This window comes from Cyanistes caeruleus, chromosome 1, assembly GCF_971803275.1.
Source record: "Cyanistes caeruleus chromosome 1, bCyaCae1.hap1.1, whole genome shotgun sequence".
In the NCBI taxonomy this organism is placed as follows: Eukaryota; Metazoa; Chordata; class Aves; order Passeriformes; family Paridae; genus Cyanistes; species Cyanistes caeruleus.
The window spans coordinates 150,685,113-150,699,220 of record NC_141701.1 but is presented as its reverse complement, the minus strand read 5'-3'; the positions used below and the strand labels follow the sequence as shown (position 1 = coordinate 150,699,220).

General features: G+C 44.9%; 1 protein-coding gene across 1 annotated transcript; it reads left to right on the top strand.

The window, feature by feature from the left end:
* Window positions 1–151: 151 nt before the first annotated feature.
* Window positions 152–14,100, top strand: ARF1 (ARF GTPase 1). Its single transcript, XM_086867434.1, has 5 exons — window positions 152–643; window positions 9,930–10,109; window positions 10,739–10,849; window positions 11,406–11,530; window positions 12,500–14,100. The coding sequence occupies exons 2-5, from the start codon at window positions 9,962–9,964 to the stop codon at window positions 12,659–12,661; spliced, it is 546 nt and encodes a 181-aa protein (XP_086723560.1). The 5' UTR covers window positions 152–643; window positions 9,930–9,961; the 3' UTR covers window positions 12,662–14,100.
* Window positions 14,101–14,108: the final 8 nt, after the last annotated feature.

Genomic DNA, 14,108 nt, shown 5'->3' with positions numbered 1-14,108 from the left:
AGGAAGGCTGCAGGGAAAGGGGAACGGGGCAGGAAAGAGGGAATGGTGCAGGGAAAGGGGAACGGGGTGGGGAAGAGGGAATGGTGCAGGGAAGTGAGAAGAGCGCAGGAAAGGCCACAGGGCAATGCAGGGGAGGGCGGGGTGCAGCGGTAGGGGAGCTGTGCAGGAAGGGCAGGCACGGTCCCCACGATCCCGATTCCATTCCCGCAATCCCGGGGGGATCCCGGCCCCGCGCGCGCCGCGCGCCGCGTCCGGTCACGCGCCAGCGAGTGGGCGTGGCCTGCGCCTTGACCACGCCCCCGAGCCGCGGCTCCCGCCGTGGCCACGCCTACTTGGTTCAGGCCACGCCCCCGTCCTGCCAGGGCTGCCGTTCCCGCTGTAGCCACGCCCACTGCGTCTCTAGGCCACGCCCCCGTTCACCCCGGCCCTGCGGCAGCCCGCCTTGGCCACGCCTACTCCGTCCAGGCCACGCCCCCTGCTCCCTCCTCGCTTCCCCGTGGTGCCTCGCGCGGGGCGGGCACTGACGTGGCCGCATCGCGCCGCCATCTTGTGCTCCAGGGCGGATCGCGGCCGGGGCGAGCGGGCTCCGAGCGGGACCCTCCGAGGCAGCCAGACCCACGGCCCGCGGCTCCCGACGACGCCGGTGGGTTTGCCGACACCTTCTCCTTCCCTCCTTTCGAACCTTTTTTTCCTCCCCGGCCCTCAGCGCCGTGCCCCCGCCCGCATCCCGCGGCCTTGGCGCTAAGGGGAGGCGGCGGTGGGCGCTGAGGAAGCGGGGCCGGGCTGTTCTTTCCTCCTCTTTCCTTCTCATTCCTTTTAATTCCTTCTCATTCCATCTTATCCCTACTCATTCCTTTTTCCGCACAGGACCAGAGGCCTCCGGGAGCGGCGCTTCCCCGTCCGTCCCCCCCTCCACGTCTTTGGGGCGGGGGGTGGGGGGGCGAGTTGGGCCTTTCGCTTCCCTGCTTGTGGGTGGGAAGGGGTGGGATTGGCAGGAGTGGGAAAGGGGAATCGCTCCAGCTCGCCAGCAGCTGCACAAGGCCCCTCTCCGCTCCCTCTAGCGATGGGATTAGACGGGATGGGCTTGTCCTCCCTTCCCCAAACTCGCTCATTCCGGCCCCTGCCCCGCCCGTGGACGGCTCCGAGGAAGGAGAGGCATTTCCTCCTTCTCCTCTCCCCCCGAAGCCCCTCGTCTGGTGGGGCAGACGAGGCTCGGATGAAGCTCGCGGGGCAGAGGTTGTTTCACCGTAAGCCTTTGGCTGCTGAGTTCGTATTTTTTGCTGGGCTGAGGAGTTGAGCTTTATCCTGGAGCAAACAACTCTTGTTTGCCATCCATCGGCTTGGATGGTGTGGGAGATCAGCTTTCCTTGGCGGAGCAGCTCCCGGTGGGAGGATATTATATTCTGTCTGAAAATACTCTATCCTGACTGAACGTGATACTTTGGGGCTGATAAACCTCGGTGTGATGAAGTGATAGCCCGGCTCTGCCCCAGCAGAGCGAGACCAAAACTCTGCCGGGCCATAAAACTGCCCCAAATGTTGTCGTGTTTGACATTGACCTTGTGGCTTTGCTGCTCTGCTCCTGCCAAAGTAAATTCCACAGGTTGATTAGAGTCGTGACCAGAGGTCTGGTGTTGAAATTGTAGCTTTGTCAATAACTAAAATTCCGAGTATTTATTTAATACTTGGAGTTTTGTCTTGTGAGGTTTACAGCAGCCCTTTGCAGGGTATTCCATTAACCTTATTTTCCAGGCGGAGAAACCGAGGCAAAGTGGATTTTTCCAAGGTCATTCTGCAATATCTTTATTGCTATTTTTGCTGCTCATTTGGAGCGCTTCTGTGAGGGGAAAAAAAAAGGAAGTGTGGCTGAAATGGAGGATTGCTATTTTGCTTTTATTCATGAGGTTTGCAATGGAATAAAATAGAAGTGTAGCTTTATGGATAAAGGGATTCTCTGAGAGGAAAGTTCTTGGGATTGGTCTGATGCCACTGATTTTCTCTCTGCTACAAACATGTCTGCAGTGCTGGAGAGCCCTGTTGGGCTGCTTTCCCTGTTGTAATAATTGCATCGGGTGAAAGGGTGAGGAAACTCACCTCGATTGAACCTCCTGCAACTCAAACTCCACAGCTTTGCCAAGTTTGTTGGTGCTTCCTGCGGTGGAGCATCAGGAATTAAAATGGCTCAAGCAGAGCAGCCCTCCCCTCAGAACAGCTTTGTGTTTGTGATGTAAATCCTGTTAAAAGTCAAACCCCTCGGTGTAAATGGTCTGAGGATCTCAGATTGGTTTCTCTGAACATTTCCTAGGTTGTGAAATAGTTGGAATGTGGAAGGGCCTGGCAGGGGCTGTGCACCGAGTTCCCTGTGAGTGTTAGTCATGCTGACCAAGTGGGGGGAGGACCAGGCACAGCTTTTCAAGGCAAACCAAGCGTGTGTGGGAGTAGGGGCTGGATTCTGCTCCTGGGAATTCTCCACAGTGTGCTGTGCTCCAGCTGCTTCAAGCAGGAGCATTTATATAGATAATTATCAGCTAAGCCCATTGGTGACATGAATTGGTGGAAGGAGGAAAAGCTCAAAACCCAGGATTCCAGCTGAATTGGCAGTGGTGAAATGTAAAGAATCACCTTTACACATCCCAGAGGCTTTTATTTCTAAAACAACCTCTTATTTTTAAGGATGGGCTTTCAAGCAAGACTTCTTACAGATTTCAACAGCCTCCAACAGATCCCAAGCATCCAGCTTCCTTTACAGTGGATAAATTTGGTGAACGTGAGCTAACTTTATCTGCAAAGGAATAGTTCTGATTCTTTTTTTAGAAATCTCTTGGAAGTTCTGCTCCTGGAATGCTACAGAGCTTGTGTTAGAGCTGGCGCCATCCTCAGCCATTCCTTTCTTTAACTGATGAGTAAAGAAGTTCAGAATCAGCTTCCTACTACAGCAGCTGTTTTTTCTGTGTAATTCAGCATTTTTTTCTTTCTGCTTGCGAGTATCCGATTTTATTCCTTATTTTTAACACACGCAAACGTCGGAGGGGCTGTGGTGGAGCTTCTGCTGATGTTTCAGTTCTAATAAAACTCTGGTGTCTAACACAGCTCTTGTTCACCCACTGCTCTGGTGCTTCACAACTCAGGGCTTCTGCCTTGACATTTCCCCCAAACCATAAGCCAATTTCATTGCTGGATGGAGCTCTCTGTGAGTTCTTGCCATTTCTACTAGGAGTGTAAATGTTGACTTAGTGCCCAGTTCCTGGGAATGAATAACAGGATATTTGGCTTAAAATTGGAGATTTTGAACTCGGGAACAATTCAGCCTCAAAACCAAAAAACACCCCAACTGTGCACCGCTTATCTGAAAATAAATTCTTTGTGCCTACCAGTTCTCACCAGTGTACCCAGTGCTGAACTGGTGAGCACAAAGGCACAGGTCATTCTTGGGGTTCATAACTGCATTATTGTCACCACAGTATTTCCTGGGCAGGGAGGGCATGGATGCAGCTCCCTCTGTGCTTTTCACTAGTCAGCCTGTGCTTTAAATAAGATATTTTTCAGACCAGATATCTGTTTTTCCTCTGGGTTGGTTTGTGTGCTCTTGGGTTATGGTAGTGTATAAATCTTTAAAATAATTAGAGGTTTTGTTGTGAAACAGCAGCAGTTTGCTTTCCCTGCTTGAAGGTGAGAATAAAGGAATAATTCTGGTTTGGGATTTGAGTATCAAGTCAAGCAACCTACTCTCTTTGATTCTGGCCCTTTTTATTCTGGCCGTTATTTTAGGAGTGAGTCTGAGAAATGGGCATGACCCCAAAGGAAATTCTCCCTCTTTTGTCCTTGTTTTGATCTTGTAAGTGAAACTGTTTTCTGTTTTCTGCCAGTCCAAGCCCAGCGCTCTCAAGAGAATGTTCCAGCATGTGGGAAATGCTCTGTCTGGGTAAGGTGTGTAGGCAGTGGGGTGTTCAACCTCCTTGGGTAAAACAAAGGTGCTGGACAAGGAGATTTCCTTTCACCTGGCGTCCCACCTGTGCTTGGCTTGTCCTCCATCTGCCTTGGACGTGCACAGTGCTTTTGGACCCATTTTTATTAGTTAAACCCTGCAAGCCTTTGGTGGACAAATCCAGCAGTCTGTATTTAGATGCCAGCACAGTTTTGTATCTTTAACTTTGATTTCAGTGCTGCTACCTTTTCCCTCCAATAACCAGGTTAGGATTTTTCAGGACACCTTTTCCATCCCAAATTTGCAGAAGCACCCCCAGTGCAAGCTGGGGGGAAATGTTTGCAGTGGTCAGTGTTGATTTCCAGTTAACACTCCTCTGGTTCTCATGGTTAAAATTATAAAGGAGTTAGGACTTAATATTAATGAAGAGCTTTGGGAAGATGTTGTTGGCATGGCCTTTATTACAGTGCTGTTTGTGCAGGATAATGAATCACCTGGTGAAGAAAGGGCCCGGCCTGCTTGTTGGCTGCTCTTTCATTTTACACGTCATCCATGCCTACTCATATTGATACGGTCTAAAGGAGCTCAGATCCAAATTATCCGAGCTAAATTTCAGTGTTAAGGCCCCAAAGTTAAAGGAGTTGGGAAGTTGTCATCTCTCAGCTTAGCAGATGTTGAAGGCCAGTAAACAGTTTCTAAAAATAGTTGAATGTAACTGTACTGGAATAGTGTATTGGGCCACCCTGGCTATATTTAAAGAGGTGTTTCCAAAATTTGCTGTAACAGAATGCTTTAATCTGTAAAGAAATTATTTCAAGTTCAAGAGAACACATCAGTCCTGTTCCCTGCTGAGTGGGGGTGTGAAACACTGGGGCTGTAGATTAATCCTGAATTTTAGCAGTGTTCTATTCTTGTTGGATCTCTTCTCACATTCTCCTTTAAATCACACTTTATATTGTTAAGAACAAGCTGTCGGGTTAGATTTGTACTTTAAATTATTTGCCAGTTGTTCTTGCACGTTACACCAGTAACAGCTGTTGGTGTTGCATGAGTTTTTTAAAAAATGCTTTCTCACCTCTTATTTGCACATTGGTTTGGTGATCTCTTGTGTGAATATTTTGCTTCTCTTGATAATTTAATTTAAAACATTCTAGAACGCTATAAATGAGAAAGAATGGTTCAGGCCAACTAGTGATAGCTGGCTGAATTTCAAGTCAGTATTTCTGGTAAATAACAAATTGATCCATTTTTTGTTCCCCTGTGACTGATAGAACCAGTATGTTAATAGCAGGTTAGGAATTATTGATTTGGGGGTTTTCTAATTGTTTTAGACATGGAGTAAAAGCTTAGGCCAATATCAAGTAGATTTTCCTTTAACTGGCGATTGAATTTTGGTAGTGAATCCACTGCCTTTATAAACAGGCCAGTTTTACTTGCCAAGGTGCCCAAGCAAATGGAAGAAGGTGCAGGAAGGAGCTTTTTGATAAACCTGCAGCTGTTGGGGCTTTTACCTGTGCTTTAATATTTGGTCTGACTGTAGCTGTGTAGCTCAGCGTGTCATTGGTAGTGGTGACGTGTTTCTCTCTCCTTGAAATGGGCATTTAAAACAGGATAGGAGCAGCTCCCAGAGACAGCAAATGCCCTCTGTACCTCTATCCCAGCCTGCTGTGCAGGGGAGGGACAGAGGCTTGAACTTTCCTTGACTGATCTTACCACAGAACCATAAAATCCTAGAATGGTTTGGGTTGGAAGGGACCTTAAAGCTCCTCTGGTTCCAACCCCTTGCCGTATTCATGGCTGCTGGGATTTTCAGATTACCAAAATGACGGGCCCAGCAAGCTTGATTTTAACACTTGCAGAGTTTGGAGTGTTATTTTTTCGTTGTGGGAGCTTTATGTGGTAAGTGCTGGTCCATAGAAGTGAAATAAATGTATTTCTGTATTGCAGTTTGACTAAATAATGCATATGGCATCCTCAGCCTCTCATTTTGTCTCTGGTATGTTTAAAGAAATGGTGTAAACCTAATTGTTTAAACACAATTCTTGTCTCAGGGAAGTTTAATCTCTATGTGGTCAAAAAGAACTTTCCCAGAGGAGTGAAACTGAGGTTCTGTGGGAATTTCAAGGTGTATTATGCTGTCTTTGATGGCCTGCACATCCTTCTGGTCATACATCCGTGGGGTTGTTAACCAAGCTCACCCAAGGAGTTTGGAGGTCAAGCAGCAGATTGGACTTGTCATGATAAGCAGCCTGAATGAAATGACGTTCAGATGCATTAATGTACGTTTGAATATAAAATGCTGCAGGATGATTAAGTGTTTAGTGCTCTTTGGCCCTGAGATATTCCTCAGAGCTCTTACTCTAACCACTACAATTAATAAAAGCAGATTCTGCTTCTTCCTCATGGGCTGTATCACTTTAACAACCACCGGGCTGCTGCTGTTGCAGACACTCATTCATTTTTAACTTCTCACTGCCAGCTTCTCTGCAAAGGGCTGCCTGTTCTCCTCATGGCTTATCTGAATGTATCGCTTACTAGGAAACGGGTGGCTGAAAATACTTTTGTTTCATGAAATGAAACTGCAACTTGCCCATTGAACTGCAGCGCTGCTGTTTACCAATGGCACATTGTATCTTAGCCGAACCTGCCTGACGGGTTTTAGTGCTGCTCAGGTGGAGTGCGGTGGGTTAAAGTGCTGTAGGGCTTCCACGGGCAGGGGGACAGACAGACAGACTGACAGACACTTCAGTGCTGGAGTGAACTGGGTCTGGTCAGGGGTGCTGAGCGTTTCCAGAAGCTGGAGTTGTACTGAGGGAAAATACGCACTGAGCTCTGTGAAAATAGTCTGTGCTGTTTATTCAAATCGTTCTCTTTCATACTCAAATCTTCCCACTTAGCCTGATGGATCCCTCTTTTGAAGATGTGCTCAAGCACTACAAGCAGCTCACAAGCCTTAGTCTTTTATGTTTTCAGGAATTTTATTCAACTTGTGCTCTTTGTAGCAATTACTGACAACATTTGAGTGGAGGGAAGGAGGAAGTTAAACTTCAGTAAGGAATACAGGTCTGATATTGATGAGTCAGGGTACACATTGCAAGGGGTGATGATGCCTGAAAAAATAACAGGTTTTTTTGCTTAACTTCATATAGGAGGAAATTGAAGACTCATGGTGCAAGTAATGGGCTGGAATGGGAATTAAAGCTCATTCCTGGAGTGCAGCGGGAGCAGTCGCGTGATCCCTCAGCTGAGCTGTATTAACAGAGGCAGCCAAAGCAGCTCAGGCCCATCGGGGAAGTTCCTGTGGCAATGCAGGGAGAGGAGTGTGGAGTACAAACCATGGGCTGTGAGTTCCTTCCCTGTGGGAAGAGATGAACATCAGTGATTTCTGCTCAGGGGATGGTCCCACCCTTGGGGAGGACAGGGACCCTGCCCCAGCCCCATCCAAAAAAACGCTGATGGGAACCAAAACAGTTTGTGGGAGTTCTGCAGAAAAATTTCTCCTGTTTTGTTTTTTTTTTAATTTCAGACAGCAAGGATTCAGCTACTTTTTAGTCAACTTGTAAACACACTTTTCTTGCAGGAGTGGGCTGTAAACTATGCTGTGCTGCCTATAAAAATAAACGTGACTTTTTGTAATGCCACCTACCCTGAAGTACCAAATAAAGTTACAGAATGGGTTTGGATAGGAGGTATGTGGAAGAGAACAAGAGGGGAATGGAAACCAAGTGCTTAAATGGATCTTAACTTCTTACTCTTCACAAAAAGTAAAAATAGGGAGGATGGGTGGTATAAAAGCAGCTTCAATGGCAAAGGGCAGGCTTGACCTGGAAATAGCTGCCAGGGAAACAGGGATCTAATGGGATTCGCTGCTCTTAGTGCCAAGGACAAGCAACTTGTTCAGCAACCTGTGACTTCTCCAGTGTGTGGAACGATGTCATGGATGTAAATGATAGGATTTTGCTCTTTTACATAATTACTGTGATCAGTCCAAGCATTTGATAACCTATTATGCTTTTAAACGTGTGCAAACCAAAGAAAGGCATTCTTTGTGCAGACTTCTAAGGTTCTCTTGCTGCAGAAGTTCTTGCAGTCCCTTTCTGTGAGCTCTGGTAAAAGGTCACAGTTGAGCCCTGACTGCTGCTTTCCAGATGAAGCAGGAGATAGAGGTGGCATGAGCAGCCAGACAAAGAAAAGCTTTACTGCCTCCCTGCCCTCCAGCCCGGTGAGAACTGTGCTGTGGGTTGGGATGGGAGATTTCCTGCTGTGGAGAGATGGAGACTGCAGCAAAACTGTTTTCTCTGCTTCCTAATTAACCTTCCTGTTTATACAGCCTTCATATATTCCAGTGGGAATGGAATATCCATGGTCATGCTGCAGAAATACAAAAGGAAATGGGGGAATAATAGAACTTCTAAACCTCCCCTTTGGTTTTAATTCCCAGGCTTCCCAGTCTGGTTTGTAGAGGAGTTTGGTTTTAAAGCTTCAGCCATTTAAACGAAATGGATCTTTGACTGGCGTTGCTTCAGCAAGTTGACGTGTGGGGTTTGACGTCCTGCAGGGACTCGAGTGGACTCTGATCTTCCCTGTGGAGCTGCGGCTGCTTGGGCACGTGACTTGGTTAATGTTTCAGAGTTTAACTTTTGGGTTAAAAATTGTATCCAGCAAAGCTTCCTGAAGAGGACAGAACTGCTCAGCCCTTTCCCAGTGCAGGGTGGGGAAGCTGGGCCTCAGACATGAGTAGGACTAAAGAGAGTGGGAAAAGGCTTTTGTGTTGTGGTGTGCTTTTCAATCCAAATCTTGCTTTAATGTTCTTAAATATCTATTTAAGAGACATTTTTATCTATGTAAAGCCTCTTTCTAGGGAGAGTTTTGCTTCAACTACAGCTTCATCATTAAATACAGAATATTTCCAGAGATGATTCAAACTTCATGTTATGCTTTAAATTTGGTTTGGTTTACAGGAAGCTCATACTTTGAATGTATTGGCTGTTCATCTTATGTGAAACTTGAATTTTCAGTTGGGCTGTGTCTCTTCTTAACTGACATCTGAGAGCTTCTAGAGCTGGCAGCAGGGAGGGTATGAATTGTCCCTGGTCTGTGGAGCTTCTAGGCTGTTTTCTCATGCCTTGTATGAGCACAGCAAAGTTCTCATGGGGATTTCAATCCTGCTGTAAACTGTGCAGGGGTAAGGTTGGAAAGAGGGGGGGAATTTGTGATGGGATGGGTCAGGTCCCAGGGGCACAGGAAAGTGTCTGAGGCTGGAGTGCAGAGGCAGCTTCTGCAGTTCCTAACAGGAAGCCCCTCCTGACATTAATCATGTTAATCATCCAGTCAGGAGTGTTGGCTGTGAAGGAAATGCTCATCCTTGAACCTGCTCTTTTAATGTGGCTGTTAATTCTCCGTAGTTAAGTTTGATTAAATGTGGATTTGCTTCCTACAGAAGGTCTCCCTCCGCTGTTAATGAAAGTAACTGTTCTGTGTTTATGTGCTATTCACACACCATTTCCTCAGGGATGGAGAGGAAGGAAACTGTTTTGAGTAGCAGAAAATCCAAGCTGTATTCAGTTTCCTTCCCAAAAGAAGGACCAGCTATTGCTGTGCTAAGCAAAAACTTACTATCTGCAGGTCAGTTGGGAAAAATTTGTTTAATGGTGACACTTTTTTGCAGATTAATTATCCCATAACAATAGGAAGCAAAGTATCTGAAATGCTGCATGAATTTTGCAAGCAAAAGTTTGAGAACAGCAATTAATGCTAAAACCTCTGAAAGAATATTTGAAGCATTTCAAGCACTTAAAGCTGAGTCATTTCATGAGCACCGAGTTTTGGCACATCTGCTCATCTTTGTGTTGCTTCAGTGGGGGAAAAATGCTCAGTGGTGGCTGGAGTGTCTATAAATGATTCACATTATCTCTTACTTTTGGTTTTTTTGTGGTTTTTGTGTCGTGGTCAGAACACAACTGGTGGTAACTCATGAGTGATACTCTGATCTTTTTTTCTCCAGACTTTACTGGCCAGTGAGAACATATCTCAACCATGGGAAATATTTTTGCTAACCTCTTCAAAGGCCTTTTTGGCAAAAAAGAAATGCGTATTCTAATGGTTGGCCTGGATGCTGCAGGAAAGACAACTATTTTGTACAAACTTAAACTTGGTGAAATAGTAACTACTATCCCTACTATAGGTAAGAGTTTTATGTTTCTCTAACTGATGGCTTTGAGATTGGGGTCTCAGCTGATTTAAGTGACTTGTCTGTCAGAACAAACATTTGTTAAAGCCACAGTGTGAAGATGGCACAGCCAAATGTTCTGCCATGGGAGGAGATTGTGACTCTTTTCTCACTCCACTCCCTCTCATCAGTTGTTTGTGGAATGAGCCTTTATGGGCTACAGAAAGGCAGTTTGTCTCCCAGGCTGTTGTGGCATCATGTCAATCAGACTGAGTAGCAGAGGGTTCACTTTTTAAAATTTATTTATTTTTCTTTATTGGAGGGTATTGAGATTTGCAGCTCTTAAAACCCAGGGGAGTTTGGGTGTGGGGTTTTTTTGTTTAGTTGTTGTTTTTTTTTTTTAAGGCAACATAGTTTGTTTCTTGTAGCTGCTCAGAGAGCAATTAGATTTGTTCATTGGGGTGATGGTGGGAGCAGGTCAACCCATGTCTGTCTGCTTCGAGAACTTCAGCACAGGATTCTGCCAGTTTAAAGTAATTCCAGTTTTAACTGAACTTTTTTAAAATGATGACAGTCTGATTGTGACTTGCTAAATACAACAGGGCAGTTATGTTTAAGTGAGATTTGTGCCACAATCTTTTTAGGTTTCAATGTGGAAACAGTAGAATACAAGAACATCAGCTTCACAGTGTGGGACGTGGGCGGTCAGGACAAGATCAGACCGCTCTGGCGCCACTACTTCCAGAACACACAAGGTGAGTCCACACACCTCGTTCCCAGCTTTCCACAATCTAAGAGAGTTTTTCACTGTCTTCACCAAGTTAATCTTGCAAGTTTCTTGGAGGGGAGTGGAAATATTTATTGTTATAAAAGGGTGTGTTGGTGTGCTGCTCTGGTTCTTCTCTTAAGCCACTGCAGGTTCAAAGAGGGATAGGAAGAATTCCAGAAACCAGTCTTCCTTGTCCTTCTGACTCAGAACGAGTTCAGGAGTTTGTTTTCCTTCTGTCAGCATCACAGCTCTGCCCTCACTTCAAAGCAGAGTCTTTACTGGAAGCTCTGCAGCCCCATGAACTGAGAGTTTGTCACTTCTGTCACTGCTGGGCCTTTTCCATGTGCGTGTTTTGAGTCCTGTGGCAGCATTTCAAGAGCTGCTGCTCCCTGGAAAATGCCAAGTGCTTATGTAGAAAGAGGACCCAAGTTGCAAAAACAAATGCAAACCAACACCAGTTTTCACCATCTTTCAGCAAGAACAGACTTTCTCTCAGACATGAGACTTCAAGTTTATGTTTATTCTTGTTTGCTTATTTCTAGGTCTGATTTTTGTGGTTGACAGCAATGACAGAGAACGTGTGAATGAGGCCAGAGAAGAGCTTATGAGAATGTTGGCAGAAGATGAGCTCAGAGATGCTGTTTTATTAGTGTTTGCTAACAAACAGGTATGTCCAAGAAAGGTGTCTGTCTGTCAGAACCCTTCAAAACTTCCAACATCTTTGTGAGTGCCAGATCTTGATTTTCGTATTTTCAGTGTAATGATAAATAAACTCAGAGTAAATGGCCATTCAGGTATGTTGAAGGGAGAAAACCGTGGATTAAATTCTCATCTGAAAAGAGCATCCTTTAAACAGTCTTAGCTAAGAGGTTTTCAGTTTTAGTGAAAACCAGTTTGAATTTTCAGGTTGACATGGCTCAATTACAGCACGTGCCCAAACCTCCTCCAGAGAGGAATGCTGGAATGCCAGAACCTCCCCGAATTCCTCATTTAGGGTGTTTGAGGGCACTGCTGGTGTTGGTGGAAGCACTGGAGTTTTAATGTGCTTGTGTTGAGCTGTGAGCTGGGCTCTCCCAGGCCTCAGAGTTAGCTGAGAGCTGTGCCTTTTATTGCTTGTAAAGGTCTTGGCAGCTTAACCCCAAATGTCAAGGGCCTGAAATGTGAGCAGGAAATGTAAAGAGGGAATAACATCCTGCTCCACTGATTGCACAGCCTCAGCTGGGAAGGGTGAAGATGCCCTAAGTCATGTCCAGGAGCAGAAAGGATGGGCTCTAAAGAAGCTGTGCTCAACAGAGTAGTACTGGGTGATAAAATGTGATCTTAAATCATAACTGCAGTCACAAAAAGGATACCTCTGAGTGAAAACAGACTTGGAATTGTCAGCAGTATCAGCACTGGGGAAATGGCTGGATCCAGGTATCAGCTGTCTCACTTCCCTATGAAATATTCCATAATGTTGATTCACATTGGGTTGTTAAACCTTTGAGGTTTTTGTCAGTGTTGGGGAAATAGCTTGAATATCAAAGTAATCCATTGGGGTTTTCTGAAAAAGAAGTTCTGAGAGCTCTTAACTTTGTTGAAATGCCTTTAAAGCTGGTGGTGAAGAGTGGGGAATGACTGTTGTTGCTTCCCTCAGGACCTGCCGAACGCCATGAATGCAGCAGAAATCACAGACAAACTTGGACTGCATTCTCTTCGTCACAGGAACTGGTACATCCAGGCAACCTGTGCCACTAGTGGAGACGGTCTCTATGAAGGACTGGACTGGTTGTCCAATCAGCTCCGAAACCAGAAATGAAACCATAAACCTTCCTCTTCCCTCTTTTTCCACCCCTCCCTCTTATTTCCTCCTATTCGCCCTTCGCTTTACTCTAATGTGGCAAACTGTGCTACTTTGTGGTATTGAGTGCCGGAAGCTGTTTTCATTTCTTTTTGTCACAGTATATATTGCATCATGCTGTAAATGTGGCAAATACAAGCCTGAAAACAGTTAGGTTTCTTATTTAATGTAAATAGTTTTTGTTTCCAATGAGGCAGTTTCTGGTACTCCTATGCAATATTACTCAGCTTTTTTATTGTAAAGAATCAAGTCACTGTTTAGTACCTGGAAGGGAATTAAGTGGGTTAATAACGTAAGGGTTGTCAGTAGTCCTTGTGCAGTAGAGCTGGATTCCATCTTGGTTGGGTTGTGAGATCTGTGAGATCCATTTTGGTGGTTGGTTTTTAACCTGAATTCTGTATTTTTTTAAATAGACAAGGAAAAGTAAAAACACTTAAAACACACAAACGTTTGACATCGCTTCTGCTGCTCCAGCTCTAATGTGGTGACTCTTGATTCTTTTGAAAGGGTGAAGCAATGACTGACACCCAATTAGCTTCATCTGCTTAACGAACAGATCATAAGTAGTAGATCTCTGGCTCTTTGTGTAGCTCGTAGTCTGTGCTCATCTTCGTTCACAACCGTTCAAAAGATTTCCCGGGCCTGGTTTAGATGAGCTTTGCAGACTCATGCTAAACATCTGACTTTTGGTTCAGGTGAGATTTCTTGTTTCCATTGAACTTGAATCATTTCCAGAAGTCAACATTTTTAGCCTGTCATATTTGTCAAAAAGTGTTTTGTACTTTTCTTGTGCGTAAACCACTCCAGAAGGCAAAACCTTTCCACAGGAAGCACAGCCTGTCCTAGTCCTAAGCTCTATAGGCAGAAAGTACTGTACTTAACGTAAGAATTGCCATGAAAAACACCAAACATCTATGTATAGTGTCTAGGGAAAACAAACAAAAAGCATGAGAGTTTGGAGAGTCATTCCACTCTACAAGTATTCAATCCCATTTTGGAACAATCCCATATCTGTATATGTGTGAAAACCCTTGGCATCCCTCATACTGCAAGGTTCAGATTTGCCATCAGAAAAATAAAAAAAAGACCTCTTTACTTTTCTTTTGTATTTTGATAAACACTGAAGAAGCTGGAGCTGTTAAACTTTAACTCGAGGAACTATCAGAACTGGTTTATTTAGTGTTGTGGAAACCTTTATTGCTTTCAATACACAACTAGTAATCAACTGTTTTGTATACTTGTTTTCAGTTTTCATTTCGACAAACAAGCACTGTAATTAAAGCTATTAGAATAAAATCTCTTAACTATTTCATGTTTTTTATGCCTTGCTGTTCATTCGATCATCTTGGCAGAATCATAATTAAATACTTGTTGAATAAAAAGTTTCATGAAACTTGCACTGGTA

Excerpts from the sequence above, each read along its gene's own strand:
- ARF1 (XM_086867434.1), top strand. The coding sequence starts at position 9,962 with ATGGGAAATATTTTTGCTAACCTCTTCAAAGGCCTTTTTGGCAAAAAA. Across the intron at positions 10,110-10,738 it reads AACTACTATCCCTACTATAG|GTTTCAATGTGGAAACAGTA; the intron begins GTAAGAGTTTTA and ends CAATCTTTTTAG. Across the intron at positions 10,850-11,405 it reads CTACTTCCAGAACACACAAG|GTCTGATTTTTGTGGTTGAC; the intron begins GTGAGTCCACAC and ends GCTTATTTCTAG.